Genomic DNA, 20,056 nt, shown 5'->3' with positions numbered 1-20,056 from the left:
TCAAAACAACATCTAGGCTACTGACTCAAGAACACGAAAAAAAAAAAAAAAAAAAAAACTCTTATTTTACAACTGCATATTTTGTTTTCAGCACCTCCTCGTGGGTTACAGCAGGATTGGTTTGGTTCATAATGTCTGGACGCGGGTTTTATTCACAGCTTCCGCCAACCAAAACGGTTACTGTGTTCCGGAACGGAGATGCTTTTTACCCCGGCCGAAGGTTTGTCATCAGTCAACGCCAGTCTTTCACTTTTGACAGCTTTCTGAACACTGTCACTCGAGGCATCACCGCTCCATTTGGGGCAGTGCGAAACATTTACACCCCTAACAAGGGTCACAGGGTGTTGGGTCTGGAGCAGCTGGTGCACGGAGAGAGATATGTAGCAGCCGGAGCAGAGAGACTGAAACAACTGGAGTAAGTTCACTTTATTCACATGGTAATGGCGCAATTATTATAATAAGTACGGAAACTATTACAGAGTAAGCAAACTGATGTGGTTTGGGGTTAAATAAATTACTTTTAGGTTTTGAATCTGTAGGCTAATATCAATAATTGTCATTAAACTATGAATTAAATTATAATTTTAGCAGTTTAATACAGGGTTTATAGTAGGCTAATACGGTCTTTGCCAACAGAGAAGCATCATCTTTCAGTGAACATCTGGTTTTGAATCAAAAACTGGTCACTTGTACAGATGAGTTTTAGATTTATATAAATAGAGAGAGAGAGAGAGAGACTAAATTAATAGGCGTAACATATAGGCCAATAAGGTTTTTTAAAAATTTTTTTTTTTTTTTTTTATCTTAGTATGATGGGCCAAATCAAAAGTCATGACAGGCCGACTTTGGACCGATGGCCCTAGTTTGGGTTTATGCATGTAATGGGTACACAGCATAACTTCCAATGAAACCTTGTATCAAGGCTATTGTTTTCAATAAAGCATGTGATTTATTGCAATCCTCATGAAGCTTTCCCTGATTGTACAGCTTCCTCATATCGAAAAATATGGAATTTACAACAGCCTTAAACCTGGAAATATAATGCTTATTTTAGTTTCTAAATGGATGAACTTTTTTTCAATCAGATGTACTTTCTTGTGTAATTTGTAATAGTGTAATAGTGCCTTACACATACATTTACTTTATTATTAAATTACATTTCAAAGCATGGAAATAATATTACTTTTTAAGTACTTGATATATTATATTTATATTAACAATATTATGTTTTTTTATTATGTTAACTATATATTTTATCTCTTTTATAGCTATCATCACATACCACAGAAACCGTCAAAAAAGAAAAGTGAACCGGTAAGAGTCTTGGAAGCTACAGTGTTCATAGCATTTTATCATACTATATTTGAAATATAATCTAAATCATTTTTCTTTTCAGTGAGTTTGTCTGAGTAAATAAATCAGAACGGTAAAGGGAAAGCAAATATCTGAGGCGAATCATAACATTTTTGCAGTATGATCATTACTGCAGTTCTACATCATTATTGACTCTGCTACATCTCTCAGACAGAAAGGTTTCTCCAGACTGTAGCGGATGACTGATTTCATTCCTTTTGTTGCTGAAAACCATAAAGTGAACGTGTGTTGATATCTCCATTTGAGTCAGCTGTTTCACTCCATTTTAAACTATCAGGGAGCCTATGTATGGGGCAGACTGCTCATAAAATTATTTTACAAAATGATTTAGTCAACATTCACTACATGTTCTTTGCAAATGATTTGTGCTACTTAAGCTCTCCCCTCTGATTTTTTTTAATTTTCTAATGTATACAGTAATGTCATATTCCAAATTGCTTCCTTTCCTTTTCTACAAGCTATCTTTGCTTCGCTTTGCTTACAATCTTTATTCGGTCAATAAATGTGCCTCACAGGTTTTTTGAAGTAAAGAAACAAATTGTTCTTTTCACTCCTATACTAAATGCAGTGACTATTTATATGATGTATTAATGAAAAGTGGTTACAGCTGTTGAACAATTTATCTGTTGGATAATTACCAATGCCACAATTTAGCACAAGTGTGCTCAGACCTGCTCTGGAGTTCTATCTTCCTGCAATTTTCATTTCCTGCTCATACACCTGCTTGTAATTTTCATACAAACCCTGGTTCAGGTGCTTTTCGTTGAAGTTTGAGCAAAACTCTGCAGGAAGGTGTACTATAATGAGCAGTAGCATAGTATAAGCACCACAATACTAAAATAGTATATTTGTTATCTAAGGGTACGTTTACACGAAATCAATGTACTAAAAACGGGAAAGGTTTTCCTTTGCGTTTTTCGTGTACAGATGAGAACATTGTCAAAACAATCCCAGTTCACACGGATCCGCGAAAATGACTAAAAACACTGTATTATGTACTTTGAAAGCTGTTTTCATAAGTTTGCGTTTTCAGGCCCCCAAAATGCCGTTGTCGTGTAAATGAACGACCAAAACAAATTAAACGTTTTTATATTTTAGGGTGCTACAAGACAACTAAAAATGTCAAAGTTTTCCTTTGTATTTTTCGCATACAGTCAGCAACATTGTCAAAACGATTAGCCTGGTTAAAACCAGAACATTCTCAGTAGTAACTGAGTTATGGTCTGGCAAAGCTCCATAGACAAATCATTTCCAAAGGGGCGTCACCAACGGACGTCGCTCAAATGCCTCTGGGCGCAGTTGGATAGACCTAAAACCAATCAGAGCGATCGTCATCGTGTAAAGACATATGCTGCGTCCCAATTCGCCTAAGTTACACTACGCCATAAAAGTATGTACTCTTTTTGTGAAGAAAAGGTATTTACTTTTGAATGTGTAGCAAAAAAGTAGGCAAGCTTTGGGACATACTACTTCGTCATCTTTATCGGACGGATCTGTCGCGTGCATCCTGTCACTTAAACTGCCCTGTCAATCATCGTGTCACAGTTCAAATCCTCTATTAAATCTAATTTAATTTCCTACCGTTTCGGAGAGAAATGTAGTAGCACGTTCATCTGCCAGTGGGTCTTTCATGGAGACTGTCCTCATGTGTTTGCAATTTGAATATAATAATGTATTTAAAAGTTGAACGGACGTCGCTCAAATGCCTCTGGGCGCAATTGGATAGACCTAAAACCAATCAGAGCGATCGTCATCGTGTAAAGCCCGCCTCAACGTTTCTGATTGGTGCCTCGATTTCTAGGCCATGGAAATGGGCTTGAATTAGCTCTAAATCTGAATTTGCCGGAAGTTGTCTGGGTTTTCCCAGGCTACAAAACGATCCCTATTCACACAAATCCATGAAAATGACTAAAAACGCTGTATTCTGCTGCCAGGCCAGTGGTTGGCGATGTCACTTTGTAAAGAAACTACGCGCCTATAGACTGAACACATTTCTCATTTCTTATTTGTGCATCCTCTTTTCCTTTTCTCGCGTCTCAGGTAGGAGCACATTTTTGTAGTTTACAGACAATAACTATAGTTTTTTAAAACTAGCACTTTGAAACCCTTTTTCAAATGTTTTTGTTTTCAAGCCCCTGAAACGCCGTTGTCATGTAAACGGCTAAAACGCATATAAAGTTTTACATGATGTCGTGTGAACGGCCACTAAAAGATTTTAAGCTTTTTGAGTAAATGCATTTTAAAATATGATTATTTAAGTCAAATCAAATAGATGCAAATAATTAATAATAAACTATGCCATGATTTTTTTGAGTGCAGAAATCTGTCCTGTTTCTTTTCCATATGACTGACAAATATACATCACATTGAGTTTATTAATTTATGTTAACTTAAAACTGTATAATCCAAATGGATGATTTTTACATGTTCATCACTGAGGTCTCAGGCATAAAAACAGTTAAGACACTCAGCAGTTCAAGAAGACGCAGGCTTGGTGCTATTCAAAAGTTTGGACAATTTGAAGTGACTTATTAAGCTAATAGTTTTTACAACCTTCCTCAGAGACCAAAATGCAGTGGACCATAATAGAGCAATAATCATAAAAATACCCACTTAGAGTGACTTTGCTTGAGGTTATGGCACTATATGTCACTGTCTGTCACCCTTTTAGCTCCTTGTTTCCGTCTGCACAACAACCAACATAGCATTTAATTGAAGAAAACCAGATGTGTAAGTGCCCTAAATGAGTAGTGGAACAGTTATTGTCAGTGATGCTCAGCGGGGTCCTGTTCATTTGTCTCCACTGCAGATCCAACCTGTAGTTCACAGCAGAATAATTGTCCCAGCTCGATGGAAGAGAATCAGTAATGAGTCGTGCACCATCAAGTGAGCCCTGCTTTTAATGTGTCCCTATTGGAAGTCTTCAATGGCAAACCCTCAGGCAATACGGCATAGTTTAATTCTTTAGAACGGTCTATAATACCGTCTAATGGTATAAAATCAGACCAATGTTCTCTGCTTTATTTCATTATTTATGTCTAATGGCATCTCATTTTCTCAAATGTTGTTAATTATCAGTGAAGCACAAATGTGTGGAGTGAGTTCCAAATCTGGTTATATTTTGTAGTGTTTTTACCAATGGAGATATCTTGGTTCCTCCAGCACGGGTGCTGATTCCAAAACACACGCTCGCCAGCTGGGAAAACGTATTGGCCATGGTGACCGAGAAAGTTCACCTTCGCACTGGAGCTGTGCGCAGGTATGTGCTTCATTCATGAAATGTACATGTGTAAAATGAAAGAGAATGTTGAGCGGTTTCAATCCTTGCAGGTTGTGCATGCTGAATGGGAAGCCTTTACGTGGAGCGTATGAGCTGAAGGACAACCACTGTTATGTTGCTGTAGGGGCAGAGAGGTTCAGGTCTTTGCCTTATCATCTGGTTCCATGCAAAGGAGTAATTCACAGCCTCACTGACGTGTAAGGAAGATTATAAGACAAGATAATTGCAATGGCTGGTGTATAATGCCCTTTTAGTGCACTTTCTTGTAGTTCAATTTGCAATCACCTTTTGATGTTCATAACCTGTTTGACTTTCTTTCTTCCGTGGAGTACGAAAGGAGAAAGACTATGGAAAATATTCCACTTCTGAAGCCATGCGATTGATTCTATGCAGAAATGTGAAGAAATGAGGCTACTGTTTGAGGTTGGAGCTGGGAAGATTTTGTAATGTTTTTGAAAGAAGTCACTCGCTCACAAAGGCTGCATTTATTTGATCAAAAATACAGTAAAAAACATTAATGTAGTGAAATTGGAATTTTAATATATTTTAAAATGCATTTCGAATTTTCAGCATCATTACCCCAGTCTTCAGTGTCACATGACCCTTAAATCATTCGAATACACTGATTTGCTGCTCAATAGTATATATTTTTTTTTTTTTTTTTTTTTTTTTTGTGGAAACTGACATTTTTTCATTATTCGTTGATGAATAGAAAGTTCAAAAGAACAAGATTGATTTGAAATAAAAATAATTTGTAACACACTCTCACTTTTGCTGAATAAAAGTATTTTATTCTTTAAAAAAAATCTTACTGACGCCAAACTTGAATGGTAGGTTATATTAAATAGAAAAAAGACAATAAATCTAGAATCTAGAGATAAAGTAAACTTATTTGTAAATTGCTAATTAAATTAACATTACAAATACATTGTTTAAATTGCACTAATAAACCATAGAATTAATAAAAAATGCCAGAACTGACATGATAAAACAGAATTCTGGTTTTTAAAATATTTTATTGTTTTCCATGAAACAAAGAAAGCAAACAGGTGTGGAACAACCAGAGGATGAGAATGTGATAACAGATTTTTTTATAAAAACTATTTCTTTAAGTGACCATTTCCCCATTTTTTTTAGGATCAACAATGGCATTCTTCCAGTGCTAAAAAAAGGAAACCAAGACAGAACTTTGGTAAGGATAGTGAAATAATATTATCAAACTGTTTCATAGATAAAATACGCATGTTATGGCATGGGCGTGTGATGTTATATTATTTAAATATCTAATGAAAACGCTGGCATTGATTTTGCCTGTCAGTGTCTAATAGGCTCATTCTTCAGAAGGCAGGGATGAACACAGGGAAAACGAGTGTGTTTTTGCCACATTAGTAGACTTCCACATTAGTATTATTTGCTGTCTTAAACAGTTATATGGAGATTAAATATAGAACCAAGCTAATGTCCTGAACTAGTTTACAAGACACCAATCTTGATGATCACCCATCTCTTTCCACTCTGACTGAACCCAGTTAGTGAGAAAATTTCAATTCGGACCAGATATAAATTGACCACTGTTCATTAGTTCTGAAGATCAGATACTTGAGAAAAATGTTACCGTCACAGGATCTCCATGTCTCCAATCAGGCTGATCTGTGTCCGTGCGAGTTGGGCTCGGGTGCATTCCCCTCATCAATCACTGTCTGTAGGAGGTATTGAGTTCTTCTCACCTCTCCTTTTTCAAACTGTCCCAACGCTCAGAGTTTGTGTTACTTGATCAAGTGAGAGCCGAATTCCCTCACCGGGGGAAGGCGCTGAAACCCTCCCCTGTACCCACAGAATGAGGATAAATTGTTTTGTGATAGTGCGCGTGTTGACTTGATGCTTTTGGGATGGTCCAGACTACAATAAGAGCCAGACCTGGCAAATAAGTGATGGAGAAAAAATACACACTTAGTGGACTGGGACCCGGAGCTCTCCAAAGTAAAGTTTGAGACATCTGGTTATTGTGAATAAGAGAAATGACAGCAAACTGTTTGCCTGTTGATGTTAGAAGGGAAAGAACTTGTCTAATTGATTTCTCATGCTTCATCAGCTTCATTGAGTGGAGGAAATAATTTGAAGAAAGTGGCCAATTATCTTTGATACAATGAAGATGGAATAGCAATCAAAGTCTCATCAAAGTGTCATTACATTCCAAGGTGTTGTTCCATAATCTGTTTACATTTACCCGTAATCTGTATTTGTTGAGAGGAAAACAAACAATTGAATACATATTAGTTTTCCCTTCAGAGAATGTAATGGTAATTCAAACACTACCAGATAAATGATTTGATGCATTTTATTTCATTTGTTTCTCATGATCTTAAGAACATTTAGAGCTTGGGTGGATTTAAATCTAGCGTCTTATGTTTGCATGTTTGAAAAAATTGTATTTTATATTTTATAGTTTAAATTTCTTTACAAAACATTTTTAATAACAATTAAAATATACAGAACCTGTCCAAAAGTTTGGAAACATTACTATTGTTTTTAAAGAAGTCTCTTACGCTCACCAAGGCTGCATTTATTTAATCAAAAATACAGTAAAAACAGTAATATTGTGAAATGTTATTTCAAATTAAAATAACTGTTTTCTATTTGAATATATTTTAAAATGTAATTTATTCCTGTGATGTGAAAGCTGAATTTTCAGCATCATTTCTCCAGTCTTCAGTGTCACGTGATCCTTCAGAAATCACAATATGCCGATTTGGTACTCAAGTAACATTTATTATTATTATTAATGCTGAAAACAGTTTTGCTGCTTAACGTTTTTGTGGAAATGGTGATACTTTTTTCAGGATTCTTTGATGAATAGAAAGTTTAATGAACAGCATTTATTAAATGTATTAAATTTATTTATTAAATTTATAAAAGCATTTATTAAATATAAATCTTTTGTAGCATTATAAATGTCTTCACTGTCACTTTTGAGCTGCATCCTTGATGAATAAAAGCATTAATATCTCTTTTTTAATCTTACCACAAATGTTTGAATGGTATCATTGTTTCCACAAAAATGTTTTCACCATTGATAATAATAATAATAATAATAATAATAATAATAAATGTTACCGGATCACCAAATCAGCATATTAGAATGATTTCTGGAGGATCATGTGACACTGAAGTCTCACAGGAATATATAACATTTTAAAATGTATATTAAAATAGAAAACAAATGAATTTCAAATTAATGCTGTTCTTTAGAGCTTTCTATTCATGAAAGAATAATAATTCTCAATAATTCTCAAATTTTCATTATAAATTGTAATCAGTCAAATAAATGCAGCTTTGGTGAACATAAGATACATTAAAACATTGAAAGGTAGCATATATACATATAAAATTAAAAAGTTTGAATATTTTATACTAAAAAGCATGTAAAGTTTATGAAAAGATATTTGTAAAAAAAAGAAACGCAAGTTATGCATGCTTTCTTTCAATAGAAAACGTGATATTTCCTCTTGGTAGCATCCTCTCTACAGATCTTGTATTTTCCACATGAGGGAGACAAAGACTCATCTCTGGTCTCCATCAACCACCTCTACCAAAACACCTTTCTTTATCCGTCTGGCTGCTTACATTATCCTATGATGTCATTCTAACATAAATATTTTGATTATGAAATTGAACACGGAAGAATCTGTCTCATTTTTAAGCAGTCGATACAATATATTTAAGCCTATATTTTATTGTCATGTAAACAGCATGGAGGGGCCTGTGTATTATTAGAAATCTCCGTTGGGTTTTTTTCTCCATGTGACAGAGCTGGCACTGCACCGGCAGATGAAAGCAGTAGCACAGCATTTGGTGTTTATTCTCCAACTGGCCTAACAGATGTTGAGCTAGGTGTCAGCAAAGTTGACATGGGTGGAAAAGTGCAACAGCGACCGAGATGATCACACCCCCTTGTACTAGCGGCCACAAATCCATGACTGTGACATGCAGAGGCAGTAAAGCTGTCCCAGACCCTTTCTGTGACACTGCAGGGCGAAGCTGTCTCATATCTCCGAAGACTTGCTCAAGTCAGACCCGCTGCTGTCCCTGTGGAGGCTTCCTGTTTTGAAGAAACATTGCTTTCTCAAGGGGATTGGTGGAGACACCCATCCAGCTGCTCTCTGTCAGGCATGTCCTACGCAGGCAGGGGGAGTGTTTCGCTGAAACATCAGGGGGTCTTCCACGCCTGGCTTCAGAGTCATTATTACATAGCTCTGGATTGAAGATACAATCCCCCATGCTGTACTTTCATAATTCAGTTAGTATAAAGGAAACTACAACCTGTTCTTGTGTAAGCCTGGTATCAAGATCCGTATCAGCAGATCCCATCACAAGTGGTCACCTGAGACCTTTTGCTTTTTATACCTAACACTTTCATGCAGATGTATCAAACCGTTTTCCACCCTGTTTACTCCTGGTTTTGGTGTCGTCCTGTTTAAAATGTTTAAAATGGGCCTTAGATTAGTCTTGTTTGTCTATCAAAGGTACAATATTGGCTTTACATACTTTTAACCTTACAAACTGAACTGAGACTTTCCACCTTACTTAAATCTCACTTACTTTCAAACTGTAAGATTTTGCCGTCTGAGACAAATGTTGAGAATCCTAAAAGATTCCTAGGCCAAAAGCTGAAGTCTTTGATCGCTAGTTTGACATGTTCGTCGACAGTCTGACAAGAAAAAGTCTTAAAGGACTATTATAAATCATACAGTGTGCAACCATCTTTAGCCAAACTTTTGTCTGTCTTCCGTCATGTGCATCACAATTATCATAAATGCAAGTTTCCTAGCCAGAAATTGGACATGATCGGCCTCTCAAGTCATATTTATGACTGGGTAACTCGGAGATAATTTTGATTACCAAGTTTCCAAGTAAGGATGGGCAATAAACCTTAAACATGGAGGAGAGAACACAACATCTGCATTGATTTCTTGGCGTTACAGTCATGTATATTTACGTATACAAATATCCATTTGGTGCACATTGAATACAGCATTTATTGGACCGAAATTCAAGAATTGTCTGCAAAATGGCTATCTAGTGCACCGGATACGCTAGCTATGGCCCTGCCTCCATGATTCATATTCTTTCCAACAACAAAGCATCTGAACGTGAAAAACTCAATTACGACTTGAGAAGTAAAAATTAAAAAAACTTTGATGGCGTGTGAAGGCGGCATTAGTCTGGTCAAGAATCGCACACTTAGCTGTCCGTTCACACAGAACGCGTTGTTCCATTCCAGTGCGCTACTTTTCCATTGTTTTTCTATGTAAACGCGCTGGATGGACACGTATAAACGTTGCGCTCGTGTCTTGTGTCTTTTGCAGCGTCTCGCGGATGACACACGTTCTAAAAACGCGGTGCTCAAGTTAAAATCAGTTCAACTTTTCAAAAACGCGTCTCGAGACGTTTTTCCCCCATTCCACTGCCCTCGTCTCAAAGCAGAAACGCGTTCTGAGATGTGAAGAGTCAGTCAGACCAACATGTAAAGTGACCAACCACAGTTTATTTAGTTTTTTCATGCTTTTTAGATGTGGCTTTATCTGAAATAGATACCATAGATGGCACAATAATAGATAGAAACTCATTCATTCAAAAAATTATACTGCACTGTAAGTCTGCAAACTGCTGTACAAAAAACTTCAAAGATACCAAATATGTTTTTGGACTATGAAACTTGTGTCCATTAAATATATACAAAGCACAATATACAGTTCTGCTCGTGAGTATCTGGTTTATCTTCCACTGAGTACTTCAAACAAAACTCTTGAGTATATTTTCCAAAGATTGGATGGCATAAACCTGGCATCACATCCAGGCAAATCCAGTCATTTCTTCTGCAAAAGCACTCATTGTATTAACCCAGCACCTTCCAAACATGTCTTTGTTTCCAGGCGGACTTGTGAATCTCAATGGAATAGTGAAATTGCGTAGCCAGCCAATCAGATTGGAACTGCCAGTTTTTGAGTGGTGTTGGCAGTTTTGTTCAACATGAATCAGATGGTCCATTGGGAGGCTGTCTGAAGCTGGGATTAAATGAAAATTGACCTTGAACTCTTCAAAAACTCACTTACTGTCAGTAATATAGTTGTATAGCTTATTTTTCACAACAACCTCTTGAGTTTATATCATGTTTTCCCCCAAAGTTTTCAGATTGGGAATTCCGCATGTTCATCCTGAAAGTTTCATTGATGAACTTGAATTCTGAATGAATTCTGACTTACTGAATTGCAGCAGAACTTTTGGCAGTGCTATGTCTCCTTTGCCCACCAACAGCTGTTCAAATTCAAAAGGATGTCAGGCAGAGTTTGCTTTAAAAAAGCAAGTGTGTAGAACAAATATTCAGCTACTGTATTCCCCAGGCCCCATGTTAGTGGGCTTGCAAACACCATTGCCCGAAGTGTGTAGCAGTGGAAGACGGAGATCAGTGAAGTACCCCCATGCTGCCTCTCTATGGAGCCAACTAACAGTGGCAAGAGCAGGAGAAAAATGTATTAAGCCTTCTCTTTCCCTCACTGTGCCAGAAATGGCTCACCTTGCTCCCAATGGTAGATCCGGTATGCACTGCCTGCTGGAAGAAAATTACCTTTTGTGGGAGTATTAATTCAGACATGCATCCTGCTGTCAAAGCATCACTCTAAACCCCTCTTCCCACTGTTCTGTCTCTCTCTGTCTCCAGTGCCCCAGTCTTCTTTTTTCATCATCAATAACTGTCTGCTGTCTGCTGAAGAATAAGTTATTCCCCCTCAAGTTTCTTTTTTAAAGCTTGTTTGGATCCTCATTGTTTGATCTGGCTTGATAAATAAGACTATCGCAGTTAGAAATTCATGGCTGCCCTGTTTCATCAATAAATGATTAGTTTGCTGTGCTCTCTGGTGATTGATAGGTTGTGCATGGGATGTATTGGAACCAGATGAATTCAATACCGTGCCGGTCGCTGGGGAGCTACAAAGCATATCAGCTCATGAAAAATTGAGGTCAATGGAAAATGTGAAAAAGAGAGTAAAAGAGGAAGAACGAGCTGTGCTCGTAACACAGTTGTTTCTTGTTATCAGCGGGTTGTAGACACACTTTAAGCATCAGATCAAATCAAAGCCATGTATGGTCTGAAAGAAGATTGCTTTCTACCCTTAGTTCGCAAAACAAGGAGTGGACATAGCCGGCTCCGTCGTTTTTTACGGCAAACTGCCCCGGCAGGGCTCGAAAATCCCAGATCTCTTCGCTACGCCGGGTGAGTGTGGCAAGTCGTTTCCTTCGGTCTCCCTGGAGTTCCATTTCCCTGCTCTTCCTTCGCCAGATACAGGCGTTTTACATAATTGCTGATAGGCGCTGTGGCTGTTGTTTTTGTAGAAGTGTTATTTTTTCCTCCCTTCTCTCCATCTTTCTCTTTACCATCTCTGCTGTGTGATTGTGATGCATTTATGATTAAGGGAATGAGAGAGAGTGGCAAAAAAGAGGGATCTTGTACTCTTGCATGTGTGCGGCGCAATACAGCGAGCGCAGGCGTGTGTGCGCGCCACAAATTGCTTTGAATTGACAGGCTGTTCTCTAAAGCCCACCTACATTAGGGAAATACGCTCTCATTCTTGGATAGAATGCCATCCTGTGAGAGGAATATTAAAGCTCAGCATAGATTCAAATGCTGCAAAGGGCTTTAAATCATAGATAAATTCAATCAGGCCATTTTGTTTAAAATGTATGCAAGTGCCTTGTTAGCTCTGGCTGGGAAAACAAAATGTTTCCATTTTTTCTGATAGGTAATCAAAATGTTCATAAGTTATTCATTAGAAATCTCTCTCTCATTCTCTCAGAATTTTTCTCTATATTGGTTTCTGTTCTTTTGCTTTCATTCACCAAGTCTCTCTCACTCTGTTGCATAGAGACTTATATTGTAACTAGTGGTTTTTTTGGCTACCTTTATTTGTTTAGTGATAGTGTGTTGCATAATAAATTATACAATATGTTTAAAGTAATTCATATTTTTTAAATAAATTACATTTTAAAATATATTAAAGTGGAAAACACTTATTTTACTGTAGTTTTTTATCAAATAAATGATAAATGCAGCTGTGTGAGCATAAGATACTTTTTATAATATAATATAATTTATTATTTAATCACTTCAATAATTTATTTAAATAATTGTTAATCTTTATATTTTTTTAATCAAAAGGTATATATTTAAAGTGTATTTTTTTTTTCTTATTTGTTGTTTATACCTTTTTTGTTTTTTGTTCTATTCAAAATCCATTTGGCTCACAAATATGAGGGGGTGCATGTGAATGAGCATGACACTTTTGTAAACTGCGTGAATTGAACAAGACTTTGACTGAGCAAGTGCATTGTGTCTTTTACATGCCATGAGATCATTCAGTGAATAATTGCAGGCGCTCCGGAGCTGCCATCACTTTACTCGTAAGAGCCGAGCCAGCAGTCCTTGTGATGGAGTTGAGTTTCCCTCACTCATGCAGATCTCGCATTAGCCTCGGACGGTATGTCTGCAGCCATGCTTATAAAAGCCCCCCGATGAAGGCTCATACCTACTCTGGACACTTGATCATGTCCCATGGGGCAGAAGATCCACATAATGCCATTCCTAATGGCAGAAACGAAAAAAAATAAAACAAGAAAGCTCCTTTTAACTACATCAATCACTGCCGAGGGGTAATCAAACATGCCATGACTGCGAGTGCCATTCCCATCACCTACTGGAGGAGGAGTGCATCTGCTGTCAGCCTATCATTAGCCAAGATTGTCTTACCTTTGAATATCAAAGGCACCAGCCAATGCAGTTTGCATCTCAGGATCAAGAAAGCCCATTAAATGCTTTGTGAAGTGCTGAGCTCAGACGAACTTGATTTGATGCGAAGTGTTTTGGGTAATGCTGAAGAGTGTTTATCACTTGAACCCTCATGTCTTGTCTGCCGAAACAAGACGGTCCATCTATAGACAGGTTTTTTCTTTGTCTGTGTTAATCTTCTGCTTTTTGAGAGAAGATATTGATCGTTTTGTAACAAACATTAATTGATTTGTAGTTAGCCCCAACAGCCTGGCCATTTACAATGTCATTTTGTTATGTGCGCTGTGAACAGTGAAACTCAGTTGTGGAAACAGTGTCTCAAGGTTCTTTCTAATGGATCAACCTGATCCTGCTTTTTGCTGCTGTCTCTAATCTTCTGATTATAAATGTTTTCTGTCATCAAGGATTTTGAACAATTTTCACTCAGACAGCTAATCATTTTTTTTTTTTTTGAAGAAACAGCAAGTAACTTAAACTAAACTTAAATTAAACATGAAATGATTAGAAAGACTTGTAAAATGTACTCCAATAATCTTTGTTTTATTCAAACTTTAAAAAATTTGCTTCAATTTACAGTGCATACGGTTGCATTTGTTGTTTATACTGATGGATGCATCCAACATATGATCAGCATGTAATCAGGATTTATCACCCTCTCCAGAAAAAAGTGTCTTCAGAGCCACCAACAAAATGATGGAGGCAGTAATAGCATCTGAAGTCCTTGAAGATGAAAATATGAAGGTGGATCTTCCCATAGAACAGGTGAAGATGACAACCAATATACAATATACTTACTGAATACCAAAACTAGGATGCAGCAATAAAAAAGCTGAATACTTTATTCTCCCACAGATGGAAGTAAAAGAAGTTGAGGAGGAACAAAACTCTTACAAAGACCCCCGACCAGAATGTGGTGGTGACAGCCCTGCCAAAAACTTCCCAACCCATCCAAATTCAACTGCTACATCAAGGTCATACCCTTCCAAAACCAACAAGGTCAAAGACAATTTAGTTTGCGCAATGCCTTCTCAGCATAGGATCTGAATGTCAGATCAGCCTATTCTAACTTTTAGTGTTCTTTATTGTGCTTTGACCAGTCTCTAAGAAGGTACTTTAGTAAACCTAAACTCAATGCCCATCAATAGATCTCAGAACATACTTTAAAAGGATAGTTCACTTTGAAATAAAATTTTGGTATGTTTTAGCTTACCTCAAGGGCATCCAAGATGTAGGTGTCTTTGTTTCCGCAGTAGTTTCAATTTTGATATTTTCAGGTCAAACCGTTCTTGTCTGTCAGTCGTATAATGCAGGTCTATGGTCACTATCTGAAAGAGCATGCACAGAGAAGTCCAAATTAAACAATTCCCCATCGTAAGTACACATTGATGGCCTAAGACACGAAACGAGAGGTTTGTGTGAGAAAACGAACAGTATTTAAAAAAGCGTTTTTACCGCTTTTACACTTTCCGGCGCTTGCGCAGACTAAGCCAGAACGCGCGCACACGTCACACAGCAGGAAGCGCGCGCGCCCTCAGATCACTTGGACGTGGTTGTGTAGAGGTAAAAACTATATAAATACTGTTCGTTTTCTCACACAAACCGCTCGTTTCGTGTCTTAGGCCATCAATGTGTACTTACGATGGGGAATTGTTTAATTTGGACTTCTCTGTGCATGCTCTTTCAGATAGTGACCATAGACCTGCATTATACGACTGACAGACAAGAACGGTTTGACCTAAAAATATCAAAATTGAAACTACTGCGGAAACAAAGACACCTACATCTTGGATGCCCTTGAGGTAAGCTAAAACATACCAAAATTTAATTTCAAAGTGAACTATCCCTTTAAGTGTGAAGGAGTCAGAAGGAGACCTCCAACTCAACAGCCAGGGAGAGTGCAGGGACGAGTCATTAGATCAACCAGAACCAAAGGTATGGAGCTCATGACTCGTGGAACATTATTAAAGACCAGTTAACATTGAACAAATGTTCCTTTTAACGTTACTGGAAGAATCTTTGTTCAGAATTTTGAGAAAAATCTTGCCAGAACAATAGCCAATGTTCTGAGACCATTTCCTGTTAGCTAGGTTATGGCTTTAATAGGAATAGCCCACATCGACTATGAATGGAACACAGCATAAGTCTATCTTATTCCATTCTCCGTTCTGTTCACACAGTAGATGTGGTCACGATGACAGAGGTAGTGATTTGCTTTTTTTTTGTCTGTGTTCTAACCCCATAAAATTAGTCCATTTAGATACAGCAGTTACTGTGGCCAATAGTCCTTGACTCGTTAAAGTGTTAATCTCATAACATTGATGAACAGACACAACAATGCTTTGGAATATTACAATGCCATGCAATTTCACAGTGCTTTGAAACAGGAAGATATCGAGTCTTATTTAAACAATCAATAACATGCAGCATTCCATTTAATGAAAACTATAATTTCAGACAAAGGCAATTACACCACCGGGTATTGTTTTGGTGCTGTGACTTTCTGCTGCAGTCTGCATTTTCATAATAGAGATATTCTTATCGAAATAATTATTGACTGGGGAGTGCGGTTATTACCTTGTTAAGGACCTCATCAATAGAATAATTCATTTCTTATCACATTTAGTCCTGTATGGAGATTGCCAAATCGAGGAAGGCTATAGATCTCAGGAGTGGATCATGTGTATTAGTGAGTGGTAATTTTCACCAGTCCGGCCTCAGTTAATTGGCAGAACCATCATCACCGCTCAAAAATGATTTGATTTACAAGAGCAGATGAGGGGTCCTTTTTATGACCGTTCACAGTGCCGGCACTAAAGACATGTAAGTGCTAATCTTGCTCTTGCTCGGAAGGACTGCGTAATGTTAACCATTAACCATGTTCCCCAGCACTCAACAATGTCCAATAAATATTCTCACGCTGAAGGCTTGTATTCCCATTGCACACATAGCTGCGACACGCTCTTCTTTTCCTGTCCAGCCGTGTTTATTATCCTGCATCATAACGCTTGATTATGACCCTCGGAGAGATCTATTTAATAAAAATCTGACAGTAACGTGTATATTATGGCGTAGATATTTTGTGATAATGAGTTATTATGAGGCTTATCGAGGTGACGGTATTAATCCGCTGTCATCCAGTTGATATATTTTACAATGGGAGCTGCATTGTGTTCACATGAGAACAAAGCATAACAAGTATCTTGTTGTGCTGGAACCTGAGCTAAGTAAGCAATCATAATGTAAAAGTGCTGCTTTGCTGAGAAAGTGCTCATATCCTTTTAGACCCTCTGATGTTTAAAAGCATGTAAAATAAGAAGGCTTCTTAAAAGCATGATATATTTGAAAGCTTCTTAAACATTTCATTCACTACATATGAGTCATGCGTCAAAATAAATATTACCTCATCGTTGACGGGCCTTTGAATTATATCTCCCCCTGCTATTGTTACTAGAGTTGCGCCTTTTTTATTGATGAACAGATTCAATTATATGATAGTGTTTTAGTCAGAACAGCCTTCTTAACAGAAATGATGCCATTTTTGATTTGCATTAACACACACTGAACCCCAGCCCATAGATAAAAGAAAAGCTAAGCTAACTTACACATAAATCAGAGGAAGTAAGTTTTGTCTGTCCAATTTCATTTTACATATGGTTGCTGTTTAAAAAAAAGAAGAAAAAAGCTGAGCCCCTGTTATGAAATGAATAATTCTATTAATTTTAATTATCATTATATACCATTAAATTATTTATTAATATTTTGAATGAGTTTTTTTTTTTTTCATTACAATGAAGAACTCTGACTCGATTCAATCACAATAATTTACAACATAATATTAAAAAGTAATTATTATACCTTCTAATAACTTTTATCATCATAACTATGCTTATGGACTCATTTAGCATGTTAAGACAACTACTATAGTACAAAGCTTACAGTAAATCCATCCTGAGAAAGAATAAGGCTACACATCTGAATGCAGCAATCGTTAGTTTTGATTTTAACAATATTGACTGATTTAGCAATCAGTCACCTAAGCAGTTTTTCTTAATTAATATTGTTAGATATGCCGATGTGCCCTGGCACGTTTGATCAATCGTCTTCCTCCTCCACAGAGTTTTCTGATAAAAATCAAATAGATATTGATCACGTTATTGATCTCCTTTTGCCGTGTCAATACAATATCTGTTCATTTATCTTCTGCTTTGCTCTCTAGCTACAGTTTCCCAGCCTAGACTCACTGTTTCAAAGTGCGCTTCACACAAGGTCAACCATAATCAACCCCCAGACGATAGAACGGGCTGCGATCAGCTCTCCCAGGCTTACAGGTCCTCTGCAGTAGACCATTCAATTACTGTTTATTAGACAGAGGATGGTCATTAATCGGATGAAGATGCACAGGTTTGGTCCAGTTGGCCGTTGGACCACTTAAGAAAACCCTGCCTCTATCTTGAATCCCTGTTACAAAAATACTTTTTTTCATAAAAAATACTTGTCTTTTGAAACCTCTATTAGGTTCTTTCTGGTGTAGAACACAAAAGAAGATGTTTAGAAGAATGTTCAAGCTGCTCTTTTCCATACTATGAAACCATAGCTGTCAAGCTACATTTATAGTGAATAGTGACCTAAAATTAATAGACCACTTTTTACGTGCACTCTGTTGTTTTATCATTTCTATAGCTTGATAATATTGGTCCCCATGCATTTTGAAAAGAAAAACAAATCAGCAGAATATTCATCAAAACTTTGTGTTTTACAGAAAAAGGAAGATCATATGAGTTTGGAACAACATGAGGTTGAGTAAATAATGTTAGAGTTTACATTTACGGGGGAACTATCCCTTTAACATACCAACCAAATACACAGTGTCTTTCAATAGTTGTGAAAATGATCTAAACTCATTTCATTTTAGTTGCAAGCATTTAACGTCCTCATTAGTGCATTCATAAAATGTAATCCAAATAGAAGAAACACAAAAAATAACTTTGTTAAACATCTCAAATGAGCTGATTATCATTCATATAGTACTCATATGGTAGTGCATGAGTAAAATCCATATTTCTTTCCTTTCACTTCAAAAGCCGCTTTAGCTTGACTTTAATATATCATTTTAAGGCATAACTTGACAGCTTCACTAAATGAGGATCATACTGCATTGAAATGTAATTAGATCAAAGGATAAGATTCTGATTTATGTTTTCAGGATACCAAGGGGGAGGAGATGTCCTCAAAGAAGTGTGGAATATGATCGCACATGTCTTAGTTTTTAAAGGGTAAGTTCCTAAATGCCTGGTCAAACCACAGCCAAAATTCCTTGGAAGCAAGTGTACATGATACACTTATAAAGAGACCACTAATAAGCTCCACATTACTAATTAACATTCCACAAATGTCACATAGGTCTTGATCACTAAATAGTATTTTCGACACCATTCAGCTACTGATGCTGTATGAGATAATTTTTCATGTTGGATTGGATTTTTTTATTGTATATTTTAGTCTTTTTAAGAAGATTTAAGATTTAAGATTATTTATTAATATTCACATTGATATTCATTAAATATTGAACATGTACCAAACTTTGAAAGGTAACTAAAACTAAAACCATTTGAACATTTTTGTTATTTGAAATGAAATGAAATAAATGTTAAATAAAATATAATAATAAAAACTAATTCAAACTATTAATACAAAACTATAATAGTAGCTCAATAATACTAAAATGACATTGTTTTCAACGATACTAAGATTTCATACTGCATACGCTGGGATGCAAGTGTAGACACTTACAAGCCCATAAGTCCATGGGAGCTGAGGAGCCATCAGACTTATCCAGTTCATATTGTCCATGCCAGAAATCTATAGGCTGAAGCCATAAGCATAGCAAATGCAGGCATGGCCTCCTGGGTGGATATAACAACACTCTTATCCAGCATTTGATGGACACCAAACACCATCTCAGCATGCTTCCTCTCCACTCTATGTAAATTTAGCCTTTAACTGCCATTTGTTCTCCATTCCTTTAATAGCTTTATCTCTCATGCAATAACTTGGAGATATAAAGTCATTTAGATGTTTTCATGGCAAGCTATGGTAGCATAAACATCTGAATGACACTATAGAGGCGAGATATTTTGTTTGTGCCCGCCCGACATTTCACAGCTGTGATTTCTAGTATCTCTGTAGTCTTTTTTTTTTTTTTCAGTTACCCCTGACATAAAAATGTACTCACTCTCATGTTGTCTCAAACCTTTATTCTATTATTATCATTATCTCTTTTTTTTTTTTTCAGTGGGACACTAAAGGGAAATTCTTGCGTGAATATTCTGGCCAAAATATACAGTATATCCATATAATATAATCCATAATGATTTTGAATGAGGTCTGGGGCCAAGAATAATTTTTTTTTTTTTTTGTTAACATAAAATCTTTTCAGATTAACAAATAAATAATGGTTTTAGAATTTTATTTACAAAGACTTAAAGAGCAATTTAGAATAGTTTTCCCTCAAGCTAAAATAAAATCTGCTATTCTACTCAAGAGGAAGACTTCTGAAACCTGCC

General features: G+C 36.7%; 1 protein-coding gene across 1 annotated transcript; it reads left to right on the top strand.

The window, feature by feature from the left end:
* Positions 1 to 131: 131 nt before the first annotated feature.
* dcdc2c (doublecortin domain containing 2C) lies at positions 132 to 14,694 on the top strand (the record flags this gene model as incomplete). The annotated part of the gene is made up of 11 exons (XM_079854138.1): positions 132 to 415; positions 1,269 to 1,314; positions 4,184 to 4,260; positions 4,502 to 4,633; positions 4,705 to 4,851; positions 5,792 to 5,846; positions 8,168 to 8,264; positions 11,580 to 11,722; positions 11,828 to 11,924; positions 14,155 to 14,255; positions 14,346 to 14,694. The coding sequence occupies 11 exons, from the start codon at positions 132 to 134 to the stop codon at positions 14,535 to 14,537; spliced, it is 1,371 nt and encodes a 456-aa protein (XP_079710264.1). The 3' UTR covers positions 14,538 to 14,694.
* Positions 14,695 to 20,056: the final 5,362 nt, after the last annotated feature.

Source organism: Squalius cephalus (assembly GCF_949319135.1).
Source record: "Squalius cephalus genome assembly, chromosome: 20".
In the NCBI taxonomy this organism is placed as follows: domain Eukaryota; kingdom Metazoa; phylum Chordata; class Actinopteri; order Cypriniformes; family Leuciscidae; genus Squalius; species Squalius cephalus.
The sequence above is the reverse complement of the archived record's forward strand: the minus strand, read 5'-3'. Positions and strand labels throughout refer to the sequence as shown.